Source organism: Lycium ferocissimum, chromosome 7 (assembly GCF_029784015.1).
Source record: "Lycium ferocissimum isolate CSIRO_LF1 chromosome 7, AGI_CSIRO_Lferr_CH_V1, whole genome shotgun sequence".
Taxonomy (NCBI): Eukaryota; Viridiplantae; Streptophyta; class Magnoliopsida; order Solanales; family Solanaceae; genus Lycium; species Lycium ferocissimum.
The window spans coordinates 7990386-8015294 of NC_081348.1; the positions used below are offsets into that span (position 1 = coordinate 7990386).

A 24909-nucleotide genomic window follows, 5' to 3' on the forward strand; every position below is an offset into this window, starting at 1 on the left:
AACATCAATAAATATTAATCATAATATTTTCAACACAAAAATACTCCATAAACATCCCATATTTCCATATTTCCACCAACAAAACTATTATACGGCTATTTAACAGTTTTATCTCCATAAATAAACCAAAATTAAAATTAATAATAGGAGATTCATACCTTGATTCTGATAATATCTCTGTATCTTCACTTTTTTTACCTTAAACTTGAACCACACGCGTCGCTATTTGATCCTATACTCGCAACTATACGTTGCCTGAACCGGAATTCGTGAATTATAGCTGATTTAGGCTTGAAATTTGGGTTTGAGAGTTGGGGAACTTTCTAGAGCATTTTGGAATAGTTTGGAAGAACTCTTGGCTGAAAAAGAGGGGGCAAGCCCCTTTTATATTGATTCAAATTCGGGTCGAGTCACTGTAGCAGTTACTGTAGCACACGTTACTACTCTGTCAGCCGAATTTGTAACGTCCATAATTCTCTTCTCCGATGTCCTATCAATGAGCAGTTTGTTGCATTGGAAACTAGACTCGACGAACTTCATTTTATGCTTTTGTTTCACTTCAAAATACTTCATATGCTAGGAGATATTCATCCCCCAATTTGGACCAAAATTTTCACACAACACATTACCCATCCTTTCTCCAAAGTCGTACTACTCCATTTCCTTCACTCCTTTCCTTATAAAACCTTCCGGTATACCTTATAGACATCCTTCACTCATTAAATATACTTAATAATGCTTGCTCCTTATATTCCAAAGTGGTTTTACTTAACCTTAATTCAACGTGCTTATGTTTCAAATTTGATAAGTGCTCTTCGAAGATATGGGATGTAACAAATTAGTAAGATACTGTAGTAGTACGGGGGAGGATTTCGGGGTAGGGACGAACAAACGGTGAAAGGGGCTGATTAAACTTAGTTACAAACTTCATCGTTAATCCGGGTATGTATTATAACTCAAAGATTACACAAAAGGTATATAATTTTCAAGGAATGTTCGGTGAATATATTTTTATTTTTCTTTTCTTCCACCCCTAGGATCCTAATATTTCATATTTTAAAGAAACTTAGAACTAATTGCAACCAAGTTAGCAGCAATTGTGAGTGGTTTTAATTGAGACAATTTGATAATTTGTTTGGACTGCTTATATTTATAGGTAAATACCTACCTACACCGGATGTTTACATCAAACGAATGTAATTTACTATGGTTAAGTGGTTTAATAAAGCGAATATATACATTAATTAATCATGATGAAGTGATAGTTGTGTATATTCAAACACATGTCACACATCCATTGGTTTGGTGTAAACACCAGGTGTGTGTAAATTTTTGCCAATATAAGATAAAATATTACTATTGATTTTAAAAGTCATATAGAGGTTAAATACGAAAAGGTTTAATAACTAAAACTTTTGTAGATTTCAAGTCCTAAATAATAGGAAAATAATTAAATTATTATTTTGTACAATATAAATTATATTTTTAAAGGATAAATGATCAAACGATATTTGCTAAGGGGTTTCGTGCGTTTATATAAATATATAGATTAATTTATCAAATTAATTAACAAAAAAACCATTGACTAATTTAATTGCTTCAACATTTTTTAATATCGGACAAATATCAACTATATGTTGATAGATCCTCCTCGCAAAATTTGATAGTTTTTATTTTTTTTATTTTATTGAACAAATACTTCCATCATTTTAATAAGATCATTAAAAGGTTAACCAGAATTAACGTCATTAACTCAACTATTGCAAGGAAATTAATACAAACGTAAAAGAATTTTAACCTCTTCATGTTAAAAGCTATCGAAGACCATCATTTATTGCATTCCATATATTCTTTGAACTCATTCAAATTTTCCTTGATGTTTACAAGACATAATCTCTCATAAATTGTCTATAAATATTAAAAGTAATAGTGTAAACAGGCGTGAACTCTGAAAATATTATGAGTCTCGTTTCTTGCAATTGGTGTTAAGTTATAAAGCAAAAATATTTGTGGAAAAGTTACATTGCAGATGAATATCAGGAGCAGGAGTTGATTATCTCTGAAGATCAAAGAAGACATGGTGTTCAGAATCAAGATTTGTTGTTAGTGAAGGATGAATCAGAGAAGAAATCAAATGTTAAAGTGCAGAACAATTTGGAGGACTCACAAGATCAAATGGTATCAACTGATAATGGTAATGTTGCAGAGGTGGAGCTTATCAGTGTTGAAGGGCATGAAGATATAGTTAACTCTTTTCAGGAGTTGGTAGGGGTAAGACTTGCAAAATAATTCAGAGCAAATGAATGGTAAAGGGAATGATATTGATGATTTGGAGGCTCAGCCAGAAATTATTACTGATACTTTGAAAGTGATGGATGATCATGATGGTACAACTCAGTGTGAATTAAATGAGATAGAGCAAGTTGAGGTGCTGGATAAAGAAGAGGATGTTGTCATTGGATCAGAGTTGATCCCGATAACAAGATTGTAGATAGCACAAAAGAGCGCTTAGCTAATCTCTCTATAGCTGATAACAAAGCTGAGAAGGATAGCAAAGTGGAATCTTTTTTGGAGAAGGAACAGGCTACTCATTTATTATCACCAAATGTTAGCATGAATAATGAGAATAGTGGTGATATGAGCTTAAAGGTTGATGCAGATAGTCAAAGGGTGCCAGACGAGATATCTAATGTGGATGATGTAGACAATACTAGTAGTGACTTGCAGTTGGTTGGTTGTTATCCTGAGAGAGGATCAGATGCAGAAGGAAGGAATTTAGCTTTGGCTATTATTCCTGATGTCAAGGATGCTCAGTCTCTGAATGTTGATAGAAGGCTTTCCCCTAATAAAGCTTTGCATGATGTTGCTTCACATAATCTGCATGATGAGAAAGAAAACTTGACTTTGGTCAATAATAGGAAAGAAGATGCTGAGGGTGCTGCTATTGATATGAATCTTCAACAGATGTGCATAGAAGCAAGGATTATCTCCAAAAACACAAGGCAAAGAGTCAAGAAAAGGAAGAAAGCAAAGTTCTTCTGATGTTTGCACAAACAGTGAGGTACTAAACAAGGAATAAAGCAAAGTTCTTCTAATGTTCCACAAACAATGAGGTACTCAACAAGGAATAACTCTAAGAAATCTGTTAAATGATTGTTAAATCTTTATTTTGGAACATAAGATCAGTGAATTCTCAACAAGCATTTCATAGAGTCCAAATGTTAAATAGGCATCATAAGTTCTTTTTGGTGGCTCTGATGGAACCTTTTCACATCAGAGACAGATTCAGAAATATAGAAGGAGACTTGGAATACCTTATGCTAATTTCAACTGTAATGGTAAAATTTGGTTTTTTGTTCAAGATAATGTAGATGTTGAGGTTCTTTTGGATACTGAACAATCCATTACTGTTAAGCTGAAGTTTCAAGAATTGAATAGAGACATGGTGGTTACAATGGTTTATGCTAAATGTTCAAAAGTGGAGAGATTGCAGTTACGGGATAGTTTATACTTCTTGGCTAGTAACATGATATCTCCTTGGTTGATTGGTGGAGATTTCAATGTTATAATGAATGAAGAAGAAAAAATAACAGGTTTACCAGTATTTCCACAAGAATATGAAGATTTTGCTTTTTGTCTGAATTCTTGTGAGTTGCATGAGATGCCTATTAAAGGGAGTCCTTTCACTTGCTGGAATGTTAGGGCTGCTAATGACTGCATTTTCAAGAGGTTGGATAGGATTGTGCATAATGATTCATTCCAGAATTGGTTTGGACATCTTGAAGTGGAGCATTTGTCAAGAACTGGTTCTGATCATGCACCATTACTTTTATCATGTGGAGATCAAGTGGAGAATTTTATCAAACCATTCAGATTTCTTAAATTATGGGTGGAGCATGATTCTTTTCTTGACTTTATTAAGCAGCAATGGGAAGCAGACTTATCTGATGATGTATTTCTTTCCTTTAAGCTCAAACTGAAGAAACTGAAAGTTGCTTTAAGTAAATGGAGTAAGGTTACTTTTGTGATATTTTTAAGCAACTAGTGATCAGAGAAGATATAGTTAAGATTAAAGAAAGAGTTGTTTGAGGAGAATCCTTCTGAAGAAAATGGAATGGTGATGCAAAAAGCTCAAGCTGCACTTAAACTGTATCGTCACTATGAGGAAGAATTCTGGAGGCAAAAAGTTGGGAAGGACTGTTTCTCAGAAGCTGATAAAAATACAAGATTTTTCCATAGTCTGGTAAAAGGAAGAAGGAAAAGAATCCAGATCAAGAAGATCCAAGATGCTGATGGAATTTGGTTAGAGGATGCTGATAGAGTTGCTGTTGAAGTTGTTAACTTTTATCATAAGCAATTTACTCATGAGGAGGTTAGTGAAGATTCTCCAATTCTTAATCATATTCCTGAACTGATTAGAGAGGAGGATAATATGTTACTTGCTGAACAACCTACTATGGAGGAAGTACAGAAGGCTGTGTTTGAATTAAATGGAGATAGTGCTTGTGGCCCTGATGGTTTTTCTAGGATCTTTTATCAGAAGTGTTGGGAGGTGATCAATGCTGATTTATTTAGTGTTGTTAAAGCTTTCTTTGATGGTCAGACTCTTCCCAAATCAATCAATCACGCTAATCTATTATTGCTACCAAAGAAGAATGTTGTTGAGTCTTTCTCTAATATGAGACCTATAAGTCTTAGCAACTTTATTAATAAGGTCATAGCTAGAGTAGTTCATGATAGATTGGACAAATTACTTACAAGGGTGATATCTCCAAATCAATCAGGTTTTGTCAAGGGCAGGAATATTATTGAGAATGTATTGTTGACACAAGAAATTGTAACTCACATAAGGAAGAGAGGAAAACCAGCAAATGTTGTGATTAAGTTGGATATGACAAAAGCATATGACAAGGTTTCATGGTTATATCTCTCCCGCTCTTTTCATCATAGCTGCAGAAGTTCTTTCAAGAGCTTTAAACTCTTTGTTTGATCAGCCTAGTTTTGTTGGTTATGGGATGCCAAAGTGGAGTGCTGAGCTGAATCATCTTGCATATGCAGATGATACAATCATCTTTTCATCTGCAGATAACTACTCTTTGCAGATGATCATGGATACTCTTCAAGAATATGAGAAGATATCTGGACAGCTGATAAACAAGAGGAAAAGTTTATTTTATATGTTCAACAAAGTTTCTAATGAATTGAGTCAACAGGTTGAAGCAGTAACAGGATTTGTGAGAGGGCAATTTCCTTTTACATATCTTGGATGGCCAATTACTCATGCCAGGAAAAGGAAAGTTGACTATACTGAGTTATTGAAGAAAGTCAAAGACAAGTTGCAAACTTGGAAAGGAAAGTTACTGTCTTATAATGGAAAAGCAGTTTTGATCACAAGTGTTCTACAAAGTATTCCAATTCATTTTTTATTTGCTATAAGGCCTCCTAAATGTGTTATAAAAGAACTACACAAGATCTTTGCAAATTTCTTTTGGAATAATAAGGAGGAAGGAAGAAGCAGACACTGGTCATCTTGGCTTAACATGTGCTTTCCTAAACATGAAGGAAGATTGGGATTTAGGTCTATTTATGACATGTCCAAAGCCTTATGTGCTAAAATTTGGTGGAAGTTTACAACCTCTAGTTCACTTTAGGCTAATTCCATATGGAACAAATACTATAAGAAGCAGATTCCTCAGGTGGTTCAATGGAAAGAGGGATCACAAGTGTCGAAGATGATGTTGGAAGCAAGAGATAGTATTGAGCAGGAAACCTGGTGGGAGACAAAGATTGGAAGTTCAAACATCTGGTTTGATAATTGGACTAAGTTAGATGCTGTTAGCTATGTGGTTCCCTAGAACTGGCATATCAATGATCATGTTGAAGATGTTTCTGAGCTTATTTCAAATGGAAGATGGGATATTAACAAACTCATGCAATTGTTTCCTGAAGATATAGTGATGCATATAAGACAAGAAATTGGTATTAAATATGCATCAAATAAATGGGACAGACCTTGGTGGATGATGACAAGTACAGGAAGGTTTACAGTAAGTAGTGCATGGGAGCTGTTGAGACAAAAAGCTAATGTAACAGTGCCATCTCAGAATATGTTGATTAAAGGTGTGCCTTTTAAAATTTCATTCTTCTTGTGGAGATTGTGGAAGTTTAAAGTGCCAATTGATGAAGTGGTGGCAAGTTTGGCATTCCTATAGTTTCAAAGTGTTGTTGTTACTATACTGCTCAGAATGAGACGATAAACCATCTGTTTCTATGCGGAGATTTTGCTACCAAGGTATGGAGAGTCTTTAATGCAGGTGCTAGATTGAACATGAATTGTATTCAGGTGAAACATGCAATTAGAAGTTGGTGGGAAGCAAAATGGCATTACAAACTGAAGATGATATACAAAGCAGTTCCTGCTTTCATTGTGTGGCAAATATAAAAGTGGAGAAACAATAAGTTACATGATGGCAATATGAATCTGAATAGAGTGATATATGATATAAATCTGAACATTCACATATTATGTAAAGCTCTATTTCCTGGGCTGAATATTCCATCTAGATGGCATTAGATTGTTCAGTTTTTTTTACGGTTATAAGCCAACAGTTATCTGCAAAGTTATTAAATGGATGAGACCTGCAGCTGGATTCTACAAGTGTAATACTGATGGAGCTGCTAAAGGAAATCCAGGGCCAAGTTCTGCTGCATTTTGTATTAGGAAAGAAGATGGTGATTTGGTGTATGCAGCTGCTAAAACTCTGATTGATAGTTCAAATATAGTGTTGAGGTTGAGGCTATTAGAATAGGATTGATGTACTGTGTGGATAAGCAGCTCTTTCCATTAATTATAGAGACTGATTCCATGACCATGAAGATGATTATCAATGCTGAATGGAAGATCCCTTGGAGCATTTCAATGTTGGTGGATGATATCAAAAGGTGATGAAAGATCAAAGAGTGACCGTGGTGCATATACACAGAGAAGAAATGGACTTGCGTTTTTAACTAACTTTGTTTTTTATTTTGCGAGTACGATTCGAGTTTCGATTTCATAATTTTCGGGAGCTACCCGGTCAAGCTAAGAAGATTCCGAATTTGGAAAAGATTGGAATTCCTAACTTGAGTAAGAACCATACAAGACAAAGCACCGTATTGAAGTCCATGATACCAGAAGTAAAAGCCATTGCTAAGTACAGAATTTCAGCAGAATATGAGCTATTGCAGCATCTGTATTAAGGTGGTATTAGTGTGCTTGTCATGCTCATTCCTTAATATAAAGGTTGTAATGTTCATGATCTATGTAGCAGACTGTACTGGTTATGGATCAAGCAAGATAGTGGCCTGGTTTTCATGCAGAAGGTGATATACACAGCAATATACAACTACTTTCAAGCTTTCCTGAAGAATGATTCATATGACTTGATACATTCCACCTGTGAGACTTTGAAGGTGTGATAGATGTTATCAAGCCAAGGCTCTTGGATTCTAGTTGGTGATAATCTGTTAATGTCCACTTCTGCTGGGCATATTCCACTAGATTTTCCTTTGTTTTCTGTTATTTTCTTTATTTGGATCAATCTTGTTGGATTGATCCTGCTTTTTTTCTTTTTTTCTGTTCTTTGTTTTTTCCTGGATCAATCACCTCTGGATTGATTTGTACATATTTTCATTATCAATAAAATTCCACCTTCATGGTGGCCTTTACTCAAAAAAAAAAAAAAAAAAAAAAAAAAAAAAAAAAAAAAGTAACAACAAAAAAACAAAAAATAAGAAAAATGAATTTATTCATAGAGAAAATAATTAAACCAATCAGGACATGTATAAGATCTAGACATCATGTTTTATATATTACATGTGTGTGTATGAACTAATATAGAATCATGATAATTAGTATGATCAACTTATGTCTCAAGAATCTTCACAAACCAGACAATCAAAAATTGGTTGAAAACAATATAAAACAAGTAATAAAACTAAGATTATTAGCATGAATATAACAAAATAATACTCTATATAAAAATAGAAAATTGTAAAAAAATTAAAATCTTACCGGTTCAAGAAATTTGAGGTTGTTTGAGAGGAAGAGGCATCAGTGAAGTTTTTTTGATTTAGAAAACGTTAAAGCATTGCCGAATCTTCTATATATAATGTAAAGTTAGGCATAGACAAGGTGATGTGGCACCTATCTATGGCCTCCGTTAGTATTTATCGTTTTTCTCAATTTTTTGAGCTTTTTCTCTTCATTCTCTATTTTACTAACCCCCTGTTTGGATGGTGCTTTCCTGTGGTTCATTAATGTATGGTTTTCTATGAAACCATGTTTTTTTCCATTGTTCTTAAAATTATGTGGTGTGGTGTTGTAAACCCGTGGTTCATCCCATAGTTATATAACCATGAAAAGTCCCAATTTTTGTAACCACGAATTTGGTGGTTTTTCCGTGGTTACATATTTCATTTCTCCATTATACCCCACCCTTCACCATCCACTCCACCCTACCCCAATTCTACCACTCACCCCCACCCCACCCACTTCCTACCACCCACCCCCACCCCAACTACCCCACTCCTTTGCCACCCACCCCTACCACCCCAACCACCACCCACTACCCCTCACCACCGCCTAACCCCACCCCACCACTCACCCCCACCCTACCACCTACTACCCCACCCTCATCCCACAACCACCCACCCCTCAACCACCCCCACCCATTGCCTCTCACCACCACCTAACCCCACCCCCACCCTACCACCCACTACCCCCACCCTCATCCCATAACCACCCACCCCTCTACCCCCACCCACTACCTACTTGTTTTTTAATGTTCCTATTTTATTCTTTACCCGAGTTTTATTAATATCTATAAACTAATTTCTAATTAAGAGTTAAGGGTATTTTAGTAAACTTACAAGTTATTATACAGTACCATATAGTCAAACCAAACAATACAACTGTTATTAAACCACAACAAACGATATAGTCTATCCAAACATTGTGTTCATTAATACAAAGACAATACAATACAACACCATAATGTACCATACCATACTGTATATTAATGAACCACAGGAAACAACCATCCAAACAGCGGGTAGTGAACCACAGGAAACAACCATCCAAACAGCGGGTAAATAAAATAAAATATTAAAGATGTGTACGGTGAGAACCTAATTCTCTCCGATTCGGCGAAGGTCCGTTTTATTGTAAGTCCGTGAAATTGAACCGTGGGTAAGACCGAGCTAATGAGTCCGTAAGATAGAACCCGAAGAATGTTCGATGGGATAAACCCAAATCAACGGAAAGCTATCTTCACCTGATTTATCGCCGGAGATCGCGCCACCAACGGACGTGTCCGACTATGTCGCAGCTATTAATATCCACGTAAGGGTTCGTGCCTCCTAATTCGAGTAGGACTCTTATACTATTTAAACATGTATTAGCTCCATTAGAGGGCATCACAATCTCTAAAATACATTCTAGTGGCTAATAGAAGTTCTTCTTCGTTAAAAACCTTTGCCCCAATATTTCAATCATTTTGTTCCGTTCTAAGATTTAATTATCCGTGCAACAGTTCGAGGAAGGAATTCGCTGATCGGACCTAAGGAGCATAGTCCGAAAAAGGATCTTCTCTCACCGGATTTACCATATCGAACTCAGGCTCTCCATTTTTGTTTGCTTTTTCTCTTCGTTAATTCTTTACTCGCACTCGCTAACTCTCCGCATTCGTTATTAAGCTTAAGTCACGTATCCTTTAAACCGCATGCAAATTCAATTGTTGCTCTTTTAGGCGTAAACAAAAGGTTCATCCCCCTCATATTATAAAGACTCACTCACCATTTAATAGCATTAGTTGTCATTATTTCCCTATAATTATTGTAATTACATTGTATTAAATTTATTAATAAAACAATTAACCTTCCCTCATTCAATTTATTCAATTCAATCTCTATATATCTATATCATACGGTAAGACTGATTAAGATATCTTTATTACTATAATCAGTTACAAGACTATAATCAATGTAATTATAATACACCAATTAAAGGTTAATATGGAGAAAAAACAGTAAAGGCTTATTGTTTTTACATTTAGTAACCGAAATCACACGACAGGCTGAATTGGGTATATTCACCTCCTTTATCTTCAACTTATTCGTTAACTTCGCATATATAGTTCTTAACGTGTTCCCAAGTTGGTTCCACATTTTGGTGCTACATGGGGCTTCCCAGAGTATGATAATAAAGTATTGTTGCAGTTCTTTGACATCTTGATATAGCTACATTTTCTAATGTGTTGTGTTCCATTGATATATGCTATCTTTCAGACGGTATCATACTTTAGCACTCTACCAAAATTAAGGTATAAATTATAGCATATTTCTTTTTCTTTTATTTTATCGGTTAAAACGCTAATCCTTTATTCATCGGACTATAAATTTCTTTTAAATGGAAAAGGATTACAGTAAATGTGTAAGGAGTCCACCTCTTGAATAAGTTCATTGTCGACAACGAGTTTGAAAAGAATTGTTCTAAATAACAATGTGTGTCTACCATTTAAGATTTTTCTTTTCTTTTCTTTTCTTTTCATTTTTTAAAGTTTTATTTCTTTTTTGCTGTCTTTTCTCTTGGCTATGTTATTCTTATATCTCCTTTAGTGATTCTAATATGATAACCTATTCAGGTGAATGGCGAAAAGATATTTCTTAAAAATACTGAAGTTTGGTTATCCATCTGAACTCTTGTGAATTCTCTCCACACTTTTTGATGTGTATGTTGAGTTTATAGGAGAAAATTTTGAAAGTATTCAATAAATTTTTAAATTTTTTTTAGTATATAATGACTTTGAGGATGAAAGGGAATTAATTTATAGTGGAAGGTTGATACACATTTCTTTTTCTTTTATTAAACTGAGGAGGCAAAGAAATTACAACGGCAAAAAGAAGCCAAAAGAGAGACGGGTAAACCGAAAAAGAAATGGATGAGACTAAAGGAAAAATTATAAAAAAACGACACATGCAATATTATTTTATGGATTTTGGGTAGATTTTGCACTTTTCTTCATTCCTCTTCATTTTATAGTCTTCTTTTGGATTATAAATAAGGAGAAATTTGAAAGTATTAATATTTGTTCTGTAATGAAAGGAACATGAATTTAATACTTATATACACATTAAAGGTATAAAGTTGAACCGTACTATTTTTTTAAGTAATAGTCATATGCACATAAGGAGATCATATTTTCTTGATTATTTTCTTTCTTTACATGGTTCTTAAGGGAAAAAAAAAATCACCTTTATTAATTTATTAGGCTTGAACTGAAAATTATTAAAAAAAATTGTTTGAAATATTATCATGTGTGGTTATTATATAGTTGATTAGTTAGTTATTGATACTTTGAACCCAGCGCGAAGCGCGGATAAGTTACCTAAAAGATATACATACTCCCAAAAAGGTTTTGCAACGTTAGGAAGACATTTTGTAAGCATTTCTTTGGTTATTTTTTCTTCTCTAAATTTCCTGTATCTTTTCTTATTCTTTGTTAATTGATTTGATTAAATCAAAATACAATTGTTAGAAATTATTACAAAGTCATGAAGAAAAAGTTTTGGTACTTAAGAAAACGGGTCAATACTATTGTGAACATGATTCAGTTTTTTTAAATTTTTATTCTCATGTTATATTTATATAAGTGTATACAAGGAAATGAAGTTATCCCTTAATTTTTCGTTTTTTTTTTCCTTAATTTATTCTTTCTTTGGGCTTATGAGTGGTATTGCAGTTATGTACCCTAATGGGTATTTGAAAATTAAGAACTAGCCGAAGAGCGAAGAAAATAAGCTACTCGAAATAGGCATTAGTTATTTACTCATCCAAGGATAAGATGATTAGAACGACACGACCAGATGAATTATGATTGGAGAAACGTATGCATACTCATGTAACAGAGAAAAAATAAGAGAAGTCAAGTAAGAGAGATATTATATGGTGCCAAATATTGTGCTTTGTATTCAAGGTAAAGTTTTCAAAAAAAAATCAATTAGGAAGATTCAGAAGATTGTGTTGAACTCTAAATTGTGTATCAAACAAAAATATGTTATTCTTTTTTCAAGTATGAGGACAACCAAACAAAAAGCAACTCGAATGACAAATCCTTTTTAATTTTCCTTTGCTCTTTGTTTTTACTCTTTTTCTATTAAAGCTTTTATATTCATTATCATGTTACTTCTATTTTTTTTAACGCATTTGCAATATAAACGCCGTTTCATTTGTAGAAGAAAATATATTCTAGGCCGTGCAAAGCGCGGTCAAATTCACTAGTTAAATAGTAAGTTTGCAAAGAAGTGTTAATTAAATTGGAATTCTAAATAATTTTGGTTTTACAATTCTAGAAAATTAAAGTAAGAAACTGAATTGGCAAACGAATTCTAAAAGCTAAAGTTATATTAAGGGAAAAGGGTCAAAAATACCTCTCTACTTTGGAAAAAGGGTTAAAAATATCGTCCGAATTTATTTTTGGAGTTAAAAATTTCCATCCTTAAAATTTTCAAATATACCCTCAGTTTTTTGACGGAAATTATCCTCCAAAATAACCCGAAATCATTTTTTAAACCCTCTCAATCATTTAAACCTGACCCAACTAAATAATAACCCATAAGATCCTCTTATTCCCTCAATTCCCTCAAATTTCAAACCTACATATTGGGGAATAAGGGGATCTTATGGGTTATTATTTAGTTGGGTCGAGTTTAACTAATGGAGCGGGTTTAAAAAATTATTTCAGGTTATTTTGGGGGATAATTTCCGTCAAGACAGGGGTATATTTGAAAATTTTAAGGATGAGAGGGGTATTTTTCACCCAAAATAAGTTCGGAGGATATTTTTAGCCCTTTTTTCAAATTGGAGGGGTATTTTTGATCCTTTTTCCTTATATTAATTGCAGAATCCTAAACGTGATCTCTTTCCTTTGTAGTAATCTACGACAATTTCCGTAAAGGAATCCTAATGTGATTTATTCTTTTCTTTTGCCAAAAATATATTATTTGTTATTTAGTGTAATATATTAAATAATAATATGAGAAAAAATAGTAAATGACTATTTTGTCTATTGTAAAGTCTTTTAATGAAGGACAAAAAGTTCAATCAACATTTCTAAAGCTCTTCATACTTTTAATATAGTATGGATTAAAACAGAAAGAAAAAAAAATTATTTTATATATATATATAATTCAATTTCTTTTAATAATATATGAATACAAACACCACATGTCTACATTTTATTCAATATTTATCCACATCAGCAGTGTGTCAATCACACACTTGATTTATTTTTGGTAATTGTCAGTGAGGTGTTCAATAGGTACACTATTAGTAGTGTTGAACTGTCTAATAGAAACACCTCTTAGTTGAAGTGCCAAAATAAAAAATCACTACAAATTTAAAGGGTTGCTTATGCATTTGGCACTAAAAAATTATGAGCTTTGGCATTCCCAATCGAAAAAGACAGCAACAAGATATATAATCACTCACTCTATTGGAGTATAAGATAAGACACCAGCAACAATAGTTTTCTACTTCATAAACAACAAAAGCATCGCAAAAACTAAAGTATGATTCTTTAGTGAGTATAATAAGGAGTTAAGGACACACATCAATTGGTATATGTGACATATACCAATTGATTTGAAATTCAAACTTGTGTGGGAAATTACTAGTTACTAAATACCAACCACCTGTGTCCACCTTACACACCTGCTAAACTCACTAGAGGTTAAAACCCACACACTAAAATAAACAAAGGTTCAGTTCTCTCCACCATCTTAGCATCTTTAACCTTTTAAAATACATATAATTTCATTATAACCTACCAAGCATTGCCAAACCTTTTTTTATCAAAAATGGCCTCCCAAATATACTTAGATCTTCACCCTCTTCGTTCTCTTCCACTCCCACTCAAAACCCAAAACCCACAAAACCAATCCCATCACTTCAAACTAAACAACAATAACCCCATTACCTGCAAACTCCGAGCAGCTGTTATCGGCGGCGGCCCAGCCGGTTCCTCCGCCGCAGAATCTCTTGCCGCTGGCGGAATCGAAACATTCCTCTTCGAACGCAGCAGCCCAGCCACCGCCAAACCATGCGGCGGCGCCATCCCACTATGCATGCTCGACGAGTTCTCAATCCCCACACACCTCATCGATCGCCACGTCACCCAAATGCGATTCATTTCACCATCAAATCTCATCGTCGATTTCGGTAAAACCCTAAAACCACACGAGTTCATCGCTATGCTCCGCCGAGAAGTGTTAGACTCATTCCTCCGCCGCCGCGCCGAAGCCACCGGCGCCACCCTAATTAAAGCCCTAGTTACCGATCTCGTGGTCCCCACATCCTTACGTGAGCCTTACCTCATTAACTACATCATCGATAATTGCCAGCGTCAGCTTGCTGTTGATGTTGTTATTGGCGCTGATGGGGCGAATAGCCGTGTGGCTAAATCTATTAAAGCTGGAAATTACGCTACTGCCATTGCTTTTCAAGAGAGGATTAAATTGCCTGAGAATAAAATGGGGTATTACGAAAATTTAGCTGAGATTTATGTTGGGAATGACGTGTCACCCGATTTTTACGCGTGGGTGTTTCCGAAATGTGACCACGTGGCAGTGGGGACGGGTACGGTGTGTTCGAAGGGTGATATTAAATCATTTCAACATGCTATCAGAGCACGAGTCAAACCAAAGATTGATGGCGGAAAAGTGATTAAAGTGGAGGCTCATCCCATACCGGAGCATCCGCGCGCGGTTCGGGTTCGTGGACGGGTCGCTCTGGTAGGGGATGCAGCGGGATACGTGACGAAATGTTCGGGCGAAGGAATATATTTTGCGGCGAAAAGCGGAAGAATCTGTGGGGAAGCAATCGTGAAGGCCTCGGAAGGCGGAGAAAACATGATCAGTGAAGATGATTTGAAGAGAGAGTATTTAAGAAAGTGGGATGACAAGTATTTTACAACTTTCAAGTTCTTGGATGTGTTGCATAAAGTGTTTTATGGTAGCAATGCAGCAAGGGAGGCATTGATAGAGTTGTGTGGAGATGAATATGTGCAAAGGATGACATTTGATAGCTACTTGTATAAGAAATTAGCTAGTGGCAATAGGTGGGAAGATGCTAAAATGGTGGTAAACACAATTTCAAGTTTGGTTAGGTGTAATATTATGGGGCGAGAAATGGAAGCATCTGCCCAAAAAATTCTCTCACGAGTGTAGATTATCCTAATAGTCAAATATTTCAATTGGTTATGTTTATTATGTCATTTGTTGTATGTGTAACCAATTTAATCTGTGTACGTGTTTTTCTCACATATCAATTAAAATGGAGCAGTTGTAGTCCAATAATGTCAAATAAAAAAGGGATACGTAGAATGAGAGCAATAAATCTTCAAAGTTGATCGACTTGTAAAATGAAAAGCTAAACAATCAGTTCATTCCTAACTAGTGATTGTTTTTGTTTAAGACCACAATCAGCTAAAGAATGCTTGTTATTGTGCTGAAATTTTCTCACGTATTTTTTGCATGCACGCGATTCAAGATAGTATAATAAATTATTTAAAGTATTTTGCATTTAGCTATATTTTCTTTAGGAATTTTCTCGAAACAACTTTATACATAGGTGTTTCTTTACGACTATGTGATTATTTTTTGGGAAAACAACACAAAGTACCCCCAATATGTAAAATATTTAGTGAAAACAACACAAAATACCTCTAAAATGTAAAATATTTACCCGCCCATACTACCTCCTAAACTAATTTCGTTTCTTACCCAACCGGCCGAAAATATTTACCTGAGCACCTCCTCGCCCAAAACCCTTCCTCCATGATACCACCACAGTATATTTTATATCATGATGATGGTATCATGGAGGACTAAGAGGACTTAAGCAGTCCTCCCTGATATAATCTCAGTATATTTATGTACCACGATGATATCACGGAGGATTGAGAAGTGTTTCACTGAAGGACAAAAGTAGTCCTCCACGATATTATCACAACATATGTATATAAGATGATGGTATCATGGAAGTTTTTCTAAGAAAAGTGTCTTTTGATATCATCTCAGTATATTTATATACCTTGTTGGTATCATAATTTTGGGGGCATTTCGACTAATAATTTCAAGGCATGAAAGTAAGAGGCGTATGAGCGAACAATTATTTTACTTTCAAGGGACAGCGACGTTCTTTCCCCTAATTTTTACAACCAGCTCCACCCCACCCCCTCCAATCCCACCACCCTTCTACCCACCATCACTAACTACCTCTGCCATCACAACCACCATCACCACCCCCGCTCTCCAAAACCCCACCCCACCCACCTACCTGCCCCTACCCCACTCTCCACCCCCGCCACCACTAAGCAGTTCTACCACCCCATCACTCGTTAACTACCAACCTCTGTCATCACAATCACCACTGACAATCATTACTGTCAATCGCTACCACACCTATCATTTTCATCACTATAATGATATCAATGGCAGCCGCCGCCACTATCAATCACTACCACCACTGCAGCCAATCCTTACCAACCACCTCTACCATCATAACTAGCACCGCTCCGCTATCATCAATGCCATCGTCAACCACCACACATTCTTCATCCATCACTATCAACACCGCCAATCACTAATATCAACCAACTCCACCATCACAACGACTACCACCACTACCAACAACCATCATTGATTTGAAATTTCCATGGTCAAACATTATCTTCAAATAAAACGAAAATTATTTCGAAAAAAAATGAATAATTTGTATGACCAAACAGGTCCTTAAACCCCCTTTGTGAATCGAAAGCATTCCTCCAGGGTCATAGCTGCAACACATATCTTGAATTACCCCCACCCCACCCCTCCGAAAAAAAGGATGAAGAATAATTTCAATCAAAGAACAAATGTATCATTGAAACGAGAAACCGACACAAGTGCAACAATAGAGGGGAAAAAAGTCTCAATGGGGTCACGCTTTAATATCACAAAAATAAATTGTATTTTTAAGGAATTCGGTCTTCCTCTCCATTGATGTAAACTTATTGGCTTCCTTTGATCAAATGTCAAAATTAAAGGTCGTTGTAAAAACAAAGCACTTGAAATCCAATTTAACTAATTTACATTCAGACAAAGATTGCATGAAAGATACAGAAGGTTAGGGCTTGGATAGTAATTTCCATCCCATGGCTATATATATATATATACATATATATATATATCCTCAGCTTCCCCTCCAGCACTTATATCACCTGGCAGTACACTAATATGGAGATCAAACACGAGTTTTAGGGTCTTCCATCCTGTCGAGAGAGAGAAGATGGAAACATATTACAGAGTATATACCTTATTTGAGGGCCTAAAGAAGGTAAACACTTTGCAATTAGAAAAAATTGCAATCAAGAGCCAGGTTTGGGAAGTATTACCAGCATCAAATACAGGTCAGACTGGATATTGGGATCACTAGATTGGACAAACCCTTTTATAGCTGCATAGATCGATCCGACAGAGGTATAACATGGGAAAGTAGCGCTTAAGTAGTGGGATGACATGGAAGTGCAGTGATACCAACTTGCTATTTGAAATTTAGTCAGTTGAAAGCTAGTTCTCACCTGACTAACCACAGTTGAGAATCCAGAGATGCTCATAGATGATCTGCTAAGACCTCATAAGAACGACAGTGCGTGAAATGCAGAGTTTTCAAGCATAGAACACATGCAAGCAAAACATTCTAATAATATCTTCCAAAGAAAGTTTCTTGCTTAAAAATTCCAACCAACAATTCAGGATCAGAAGAAAAAGGAAAGACCATTTTCAGTGAAGTCAATGCAACTTTAGTGAAGAAATTTGTTCCCAAAGTGAGAGAGAAGAAAACCGAACACCAAAACAATCTTAGAAGTTGATACAATCACCATTCAGCTTGAACTTCTTCGAAATGAAGTCTGAAGAGATGCACCGGGACCATGACAGCCGGTCTTTGATCTGCCGACAAGCATCTAAAATAACAGTTATAAAGGGTACAACAAATCACAACCAGGCTAAAAGCACAACATTCCTCAATGCATTTTATACCCATAGCCAATTCCCAGACAGGAAAAGGGTGCCATTTTATATAGATTTACAAGCTTACAGCATTTTTTTAATATCAAAATTCTTTCATTTATACTACACCAAAACAGCATCAAAACCATTTACTGCAAAGGTACATGGCTTAACGACATGCATTTATCATTCATCTATCATACCTACCCAACTATCCATCCAGCAGGGTATTTCTCCTTAAGCAAAAAATATAAATGAACGGAAAAAGAGCTTTTTTATGTTACACATGTTTCGCCCGATGCCATAAAAAATTCTCCTATTCTTCTGGCTCATAGGCACGAGAGAGCTGCCTCCCAACCTGCTGTCCTTCTCTGCCATCCCTCTACAAAATCATGGTTGCAGCTGCTTCACCACCGAGCTCGGTAACACCCAATGATGTTGACTAACATACAAAAAGATCCAGAAGTTGGTCAACTATTCACTGAAAAGGTGACTTTAAAAAGTTGGTCAACTAGTCATTAAAGCTAAAAGTAACCCTCTTCTGTGGTTTTTCTTCTCTCCAATTGTATGCAGTCCTCTGTTCATCACCTTGAAACCTTGATCTATTGTACCCTGACATATGTTGTGAAGAACCTTCCCTCTTGCGCGAACCAGTATAGAAGGTTTTTTCACCTCCGCTAGGTCTTCCAAAATCCACATTTCTCTCATTACTCTGCCTTGGTAATCGCTGCCGATCCCAAGACGTGAACTCTGATTCTCCCCATCTTCTCTCTTTTGAGGTTGTTCCACCACCTCGACTAAGGTTCCTATTCCGACGAGAGCCATAGTCTGAATTCGACTGCTCATGCCCCCTAGTATTCCAACGGTTTCGACCCCAGGAACCAGTTCTATTATTAGCCCATTCGTTTCCTTTAGCACCAGCAACACTTCCACCACCTTGATGCCACAAATTGCTGAAAGTATTATCAACACAAGCAAATCCATTCTCATAATTTGGCCCCGTGTTCCAACCCCATGACTCATTTCCACAGCCTCCCCAGGCAGTGTCCGTCAAGATCCCCTGGGTTTTAGGGCAACTCCTTTCCCACGGATCGTCGTCTTTGATGTTTGCAGGGTTATCCCATTCATTCCAAGTCTGCTCCACATCCTTAAAAGTTTTAGATCCCTGCACGTTACCACTTTCCCAAGGATTTTCACCAGCTTTAGAGCCCTGCACATTACCACTTTCCCAAGGATTCTCACCAGCTTTAGAGGCCTGCATATTACCACTTTCCCAACGATTTTCACCAGTATCACCAGCTTTAGAGCCCTGCACATTACCACTTCCCCAAGGATTTTCACTATTATCACCAGTTTTATCCTCCCATACCAGGGTGCATCCAGAAACTATGTTATTCTCAGACTTGACAGAGTTATCAACTTCATTAGGATTAAAATACTCTCTGTCCAAATCTAATATCAGCTCCGGATCAATAGTTGTGTCCCAATCAACTTTATCAATGTACATATCTGGATCAGGAGGAAGACTCTGAGGAGGAAGACCACTTATCCAACCCCAATATCTTCTTTTTGCATCGTCCAGTGCTTCTTGACCTGCAGAGTCATCCCACTTAACCACATTATCATAACAGTACATGTATTTTTTTGCACTCACAACCTTGTGCCAAGGAATTCCAGCTGCTCTGCAGAAATCTATTTCCCATGATGGGACACTATTTTCCTGGATAGCTTTAAAAAGTGAAAATGAAGAAGTTATCAGATTTTGTAGATAATACAAGACTTGATAACATTCAAACAGATGTGCAGATGACAGGACATAAGATGACAATATTTTATGCAAACAAAAAATAATTTAAATAAATAAAAGAAGAAACATCCACAACAATAAGAATTCTAATCGTGTCCATCAAAATCTTTTATATAGACATACATACGTATGTGTGTATATGTAACTTCTGAAGCATAGAATCTAGGGACAAAATATTCAGGGAAAGATTGGGGTTACAACAGGGCCAGGTGGCTTCAACACTGACATTTTTGCGGTAAAGGAATATTCCTTGTACAAGATTAAAAACGTTTCTTTATAACCAAGCAATTCACTATTTCCTGCTTCAAAAATCAGTAGATAATGGGACCCACCTTCTACTATCTCCAACTAACGAGGGTGAGTCGTTCTAAATTCTCTCGTGAAAGACACGTTTAATCCTATAAGATGCAAATTACCACTATTTTATCCAAAAAAAAAAAAAAAGGAACAGAAAAATTACTACCTCTATGAGATTACTATCTGATGTGAAATTTTCATGCTATCAACCAATTGTACCAGGCCGAAGTGGTCAACGTATCTGCACTTAAAACTTAAACTGATGCAATCCGAGTTGCTTTAAGGACATTTTGAGAACCTTCCCGGGGATTCCAAGTGTGGATGATTGCATGGGAGGATAAAGTGGAGAAAGAGGAGCATCAAGATGGCCAAATGAGTGAAGAGGATGGCTACGCGTGCAAAGAGGGGCTATTACTTAAATGCAAAGCCATCATATCACAAAGGAAGACCAACCAAACAAGGCCCTCACTTCATTAAGGGTATAATTTCATTAGACTTGGACTATTTGGATGAATGATGTTTTGATACTCTTTTGAGAGTTTGAGTGTTTGAGGGCTTGTTGAAGACTTGTGCTTGTCACATTGTTGAGAGGATTGGTTGCTTGGGACATTAGTTCCCTTGAGGTCATCCTAAGAGATTAGGTGCTTAATAGTGTATAATTAGGAGGTCTTAGTTAATTAAGAACTTTGGTTGCCTAATTGTGCCTATTTTTGTCTCAATCTATCTATCCTTTTACTTCTCTTCTTAATTTCTTGTCTCCGCGTATCCGTTATTGTATCATAAACGCACAGCAATATAGGTCTCATCTTTTTCCTAAATTCAAGACTGGGAAAATATATGAAGTCACAATTTTTTTAAATAACACTGTACTCCCTCTGTTTCAATTTATGTGAACCTATTTCCTTTTTAGTTCGTGCCAAAATGAATGACCTCTTTCCTAATTTGCAAAATTCACTTTATGAAATGATTTACAGCCACATAAATATTCAAGACTTATTTTGAACCACAAGTTTCAAAAGTCTTCACTCTTTATTAAATGTCGTGCCCAGTCAAATGGGTTCACATAAATTGAAACAGAGGGAGTATATACTATCACAGTCCTTAGAGAAGCGATTCAGTATATTTTTTTTTATTTTTTTTTTAAACTGAAAAGTAGTCAAATGGAGCGATTCAGTATAATATTTGAAACTATAGGAAGATGATAACTGATTAACTCCCCCGTCCCCCTATATACACATTTCAATAACTTTGCAAACAAGATTAACTTATCAAATTTGACGGTTCCCGTCATCCGTAAGACCAGAAGTATATTGGTCAACAGCATATTGGTCAACAGCGCAACGGTCATATCTTCCAAAAGATGTAGTAGTTTAGGGGTCAGAAATAAAATCTTTGCAAATGGCTTTGGAGATTTAGCAATGAGAAACACATCTAATGGATAGTGAGTATTAGGGGAAAGGATGTATGGAAATTGGATTTCAGGAACAGCAAGTGGCTCCATTGAGTAACCCCACTGACACATATAAGGAAGCTTTGGGAGGAATTGTACCACCAAGATTAATTAATCCATGGCATTACCAGCTATAACTCTAAAAATTATTTTCAGATCTATTCAGTTATTCACCTATTCCTAAACCAGGATATCTCCATAACTGACCGCAGAGTAGATGATTGAACCTGAACAACGAGGAAGAATTTATTCAATTGCCCAATGATAAAATGGCTCTATTATGGACAGACAGTTAGCTACTCTAACGATAAAACTAGCTTCTTACAAATATCAAATTCTTGGTGTAATATGACTTATTGTAAATGATGTCAATTCTTGTGTGGATTTCACAGATTACTAGCAGTGATAGGAAGTAATTTGTGATCTGTTGGCCGTACATATCTTACCCTGCCTTAGTAAAGTTCTCAGTGAAATCATTACCATCACTTTCTTTTTTGACTTGGTGGGACCAAACCCCAGAGTAGGGCTGCCTACGTATCTTGTCGAAGCAAGAATCAAGTCGAACGTAGTTCTCATTACCATCACTTATTATTCAAAAAAAAGAAGATTAGGAGCTTAAATATTAGAGAAGCTAGCACCATTATTCAAATTATATTTTTTTGGGGGGGATCAGTCAGACAAACACTATCTAAAAGAATCTTGTGATGGCCAAATATATAATGGAGAAGAGAGAAAAAAAAAACAGTCAATCAAGTGTCTCCATTGGATAAGTTACAACACATTCAAATCAACAGTAAAATATTCTATCACCAGCTAAGAAATAAAACTCAATCATATAGCAACCCTTTTCCATTTTGCAAAACAATTTTTTCCCTTCTCCAAAACATCGTCGACCAGAATCTGTTTAATCTTCCACCCAAAATAATAAAAACAAACAGAATAATAGCCTGTTTGGCTAAGCTTCTAAAATCAGCTTATTTTGAAAAGTGCTTTTTAAAAAAGTACTTTTTGTGAGAAGCAGTTTGTGTTTTGCCAATTAATTTAAAAAACACTTTTGAGCAGCAATTAGCGTTTGGCCAAGCTTTTAAAAAGTGCTTTTAAGTGTATTTTTCTCAAAAGTGTTTTTCAAAAAAGTACTTCTGGGGAAAAGCTATTTTTTTTAGCTTCCGAAAAACTGCTTCTGCTACTCCCCAAAAGTAATTACTTTCTCCCAAAAGCTTGGCCAAACACCTCACTTTTTTAAAATAAGCACTTTTGGAGAAAAATAAGCTTGGCCAAGCAGGCTATAAGAAACCAAAAAAAAAAAATCTTGCTCACTTGTACTCTAGCTCCTACACATACATACACGAAACCAATCACTTTAAAAAAGCTGAACTAAATCAAGCAAATACAAAAGAAAACAAAAGGCGAAAAAAGAAGGAAATTAATGGATTCTACCCAAAAATAGCAGTGCCATTTTTTAGCAAGTTTAAACTTAAACTCGCTCAAATTTCATATAAAAGTATCCGACCATAAATAAAACAGAAACCCAAATATTTAGGCAAAGAATATATCAAAGAAACATGACTATCTTTTTACTATTGCAATCATCAAATAAAAATTTCTTACTTGTTTTCTTATGTTCGGTACGAAAGGAAAAAATATTATTCTAAAAGCATTTGTATATAATCCATAAATACTATGGGGAATGGGAGTGGGTGTGGGGGTAGGGGTTAGGGATGGGTGGTGGGGTGGGGTGGGGGTGAAGATGTGGTATGCTGGAGGGTAGGGAAGACACAATCAAGGTGGAATGTCATTTGCATTTTACTCATTTTTAAAAACTTATTTTCTCGGAGAAAATATTTTCCAAAAATTTTGGTCGACCCTGATGGGAAAATTGAAAAATATTTTCTGGAATACCAAACGCACACAAAAGCAAGTACTTAAATGGATCCTTTCCGACACAGGGGCCATCTCTCACTAAAATTGAAATTCAATTTTTTTTTTTTTTGTGAATTTAAAAATAAAAAAGGAAACCCAGTATTTTCACCAAATAGTAGATCAAGGAAACACTACAGGCATAAATCAACACACAAAAAAAAACATAATTAGAACAATAGCATGACATAAAAATGACGGGGTAAGTTAAAAAAAAAAGTACCAGAAGAATGAGATTGGTCGTAACGGGATGGAGGAGAAGGTGGAAATTCTTGGTATTTGTATTTTTTTCTTGGTATCCATCTTCTATTCCAATTCCCCATTTTTCAAAAGAAATAAAAAAGAAGAGTTTCTTTCTAAGTCGGTAAGGGTTAGGATAGAAACAGTAATGAGGACAGATGCTTAGGAATAGGAAAGAAGGCTTTTTATTAGTGATAAATTAATAAAGGGGAAGACGATACAGAGTTGCTTCGATTTGTCGCACACAGATTACATGTTTGAAATTGGCATTGGCGATTGATTTAAGTACTAGTACTTTGAGAGCAATGTTCAATGGGTCGGGACCTTGCCAAACCGACTACATAGGTGATGGGCTTTATCCTACAGGCATGAACAAAAAGTGGAAATTTTATCCCATAGCCACTTTTAGGACTGCTATTTAAGTTTTTATTCCGGACTTTCAAATGATTTATTTAATATTTAGCCACGCTTTTCAGAGAGCAGGCTGATGCTGTTTCTTCTTCTTTTTCGCTTTATCAAACTTTAAGACAATGTGTCTTAAAATTTAATTTTACAGTTCAAAACTTGAGGATGCTAAGTTTTGTATATTAGTTTAAACTTCTGCATATAATATCTTCAAGTTTAATTTTTTAGCTCAAAACTTCAAGATGTTGTGTCCTTAAGTACATTTTTTTAGTTTTAAACTTCAGGACAATGTGTCCCAAAGTTTAGTATTTCAATTCAAAGTTTCAGGATATTGTGTCTTTAAGTTAAATTTTTTAATATAAACTTTAGAATTTTCAGCTTTAGTGTCTTGAAGTTCAGTCTTTTCAATTTAAATTTTAAGAACATTGTGTTCTAAAGTTTAATTATTGTGGTTCCAACTTCAGATCATTGGAGAAAATGAGAGAATAAGAAAGAAGTACCAATGACCATTTTTATGTAGTTTTCTTACAATTTGGTGGCTAGAATGACGCATACTTCATGAATTGTCATTAAGTTTGAATTTCACAGTATTAAACTTTAATTTATTGATAATCCTATGTCCCAAGAAGGCAGGTTGAAATGTACGGGCATAGGTTAGTTTCTCGTCCTATGAATGATAACTTTTTGAAGGCAAAGAACAAGGTGA

The 24909-nt window shown here is 35.5% G+C and overlaps 3 protein-coding genes and 1 long non-coding RNA gene across 4 annotated transcripts; 3 read left to right on the top strand and 1 right to left on the bottom strand.

The window, feature by feature from the left end:
• The first annotated feature begins 4114 nt into the window (after window positions 1-4114).
• LOC132061893 (uncharacterized) lies at window positions 4115-5651 on the top strand. The gene is made up of 2 exons (XM_059454573.1): window positions 4115-4912; window positions 4995-5651. Exons 1-2 carry the CDS (start codon window positions 4115-4117, stop codon window positions 5649-5651), a joined length of 1455 nt encoding a protein of 484 aa, XP_059310556.1.
• Window positions 5652-10197: 4546 nt separating this feature from the next.
• Window positions 10198-11119, top strand: LOC132062492 (uncharacterized). Its single transcript, XR_009416194.1, has 2 exons — window positions 10198-10361; window positions 10914-11119. It is a non-coding gene; the product is annotated as an uncharacterized LOC132062492 (long non-coding RNA).
• A 2454-nt stretch (window positions 11120-13573) lies between these two features.
• Window positions 13574-15446, top strand: LOC132063235 (geranylgeranyl diphosphate reductase, chloroplastic-like). The gene has a single exon (XM_059455694.1). The coding sequence runs from the start codon at window positions 13897-13899 to the stop codon at window positions 15262-15264; it is 1368 nt and encodes a 455-aa protein (XP_059311677.1). The 5' UTR covers window positions 13574-13896; the 3' UTR covers window positions 15265-15446.
• A 2687-nt stretch (window positions 15447-18133) lies between these two features.
• Window positions 18134-24021, bottom strand: LOC132063236 (uncharacterized). The gene is made up of 2 exons (XM_059455695.1): window positions 23782-24021; window positions 18134-19815 (listed from the first exon to the last, which is right to left on the bottom strand). The coding sequence occupies exons 1-2, from the start codon at window positions 23879-23881 to the stop codon at window positions 18599-18601; spliced, it is 1317 nt and encodes a 438-aa protein (XP_059311678.1). The 5' UTR covers window positions 23882-24021; the 3' UTR covers window positions 18134-18598.
• Between the last annotated feature and the right edge of the window lie 888 nt (window positions 24022-24909).

Excerpts from the sequence above, each read along its gene's own strand:
- LOC132063235 (XM_059455694.1), top strand. The coding sequence starts at position 13,897 with ATGGCCTCCCAAATATACTTAGATCTTCACCCTCTTCGTTCTCTTCCA.
- LOC132061893 (XM_059454573.1), top strand. The coding sequence starts at position 4,115 with ATGGTGATGCAAAAAGCTCAAGCTGCACTTAAACTGTATCGTCACTAT. Across the intron at positions 4,913-4,994 it reads TGACAAAAGCATATGACAAG|CCTAGTTTTGTTGGTTATGG; the intron begins GTTTCATGGTTA and ends TTGTTTGATCAG.
- LOC132063236 (XM_059455695.1), bottom strand. The coding sequence starts at position 23,881 with ATGGGGAATTGGAATAGAAGATGGATACCAAGAAAAAAATACAAATAC. Across the intron at positions 19,816-23,781 it reads CGACCAATCTCATTCTTCTG|CTATCCAGGAAAATAGTGTC; the intron begins GTACTTTTTTTT and ends CACTTTTTAAAG.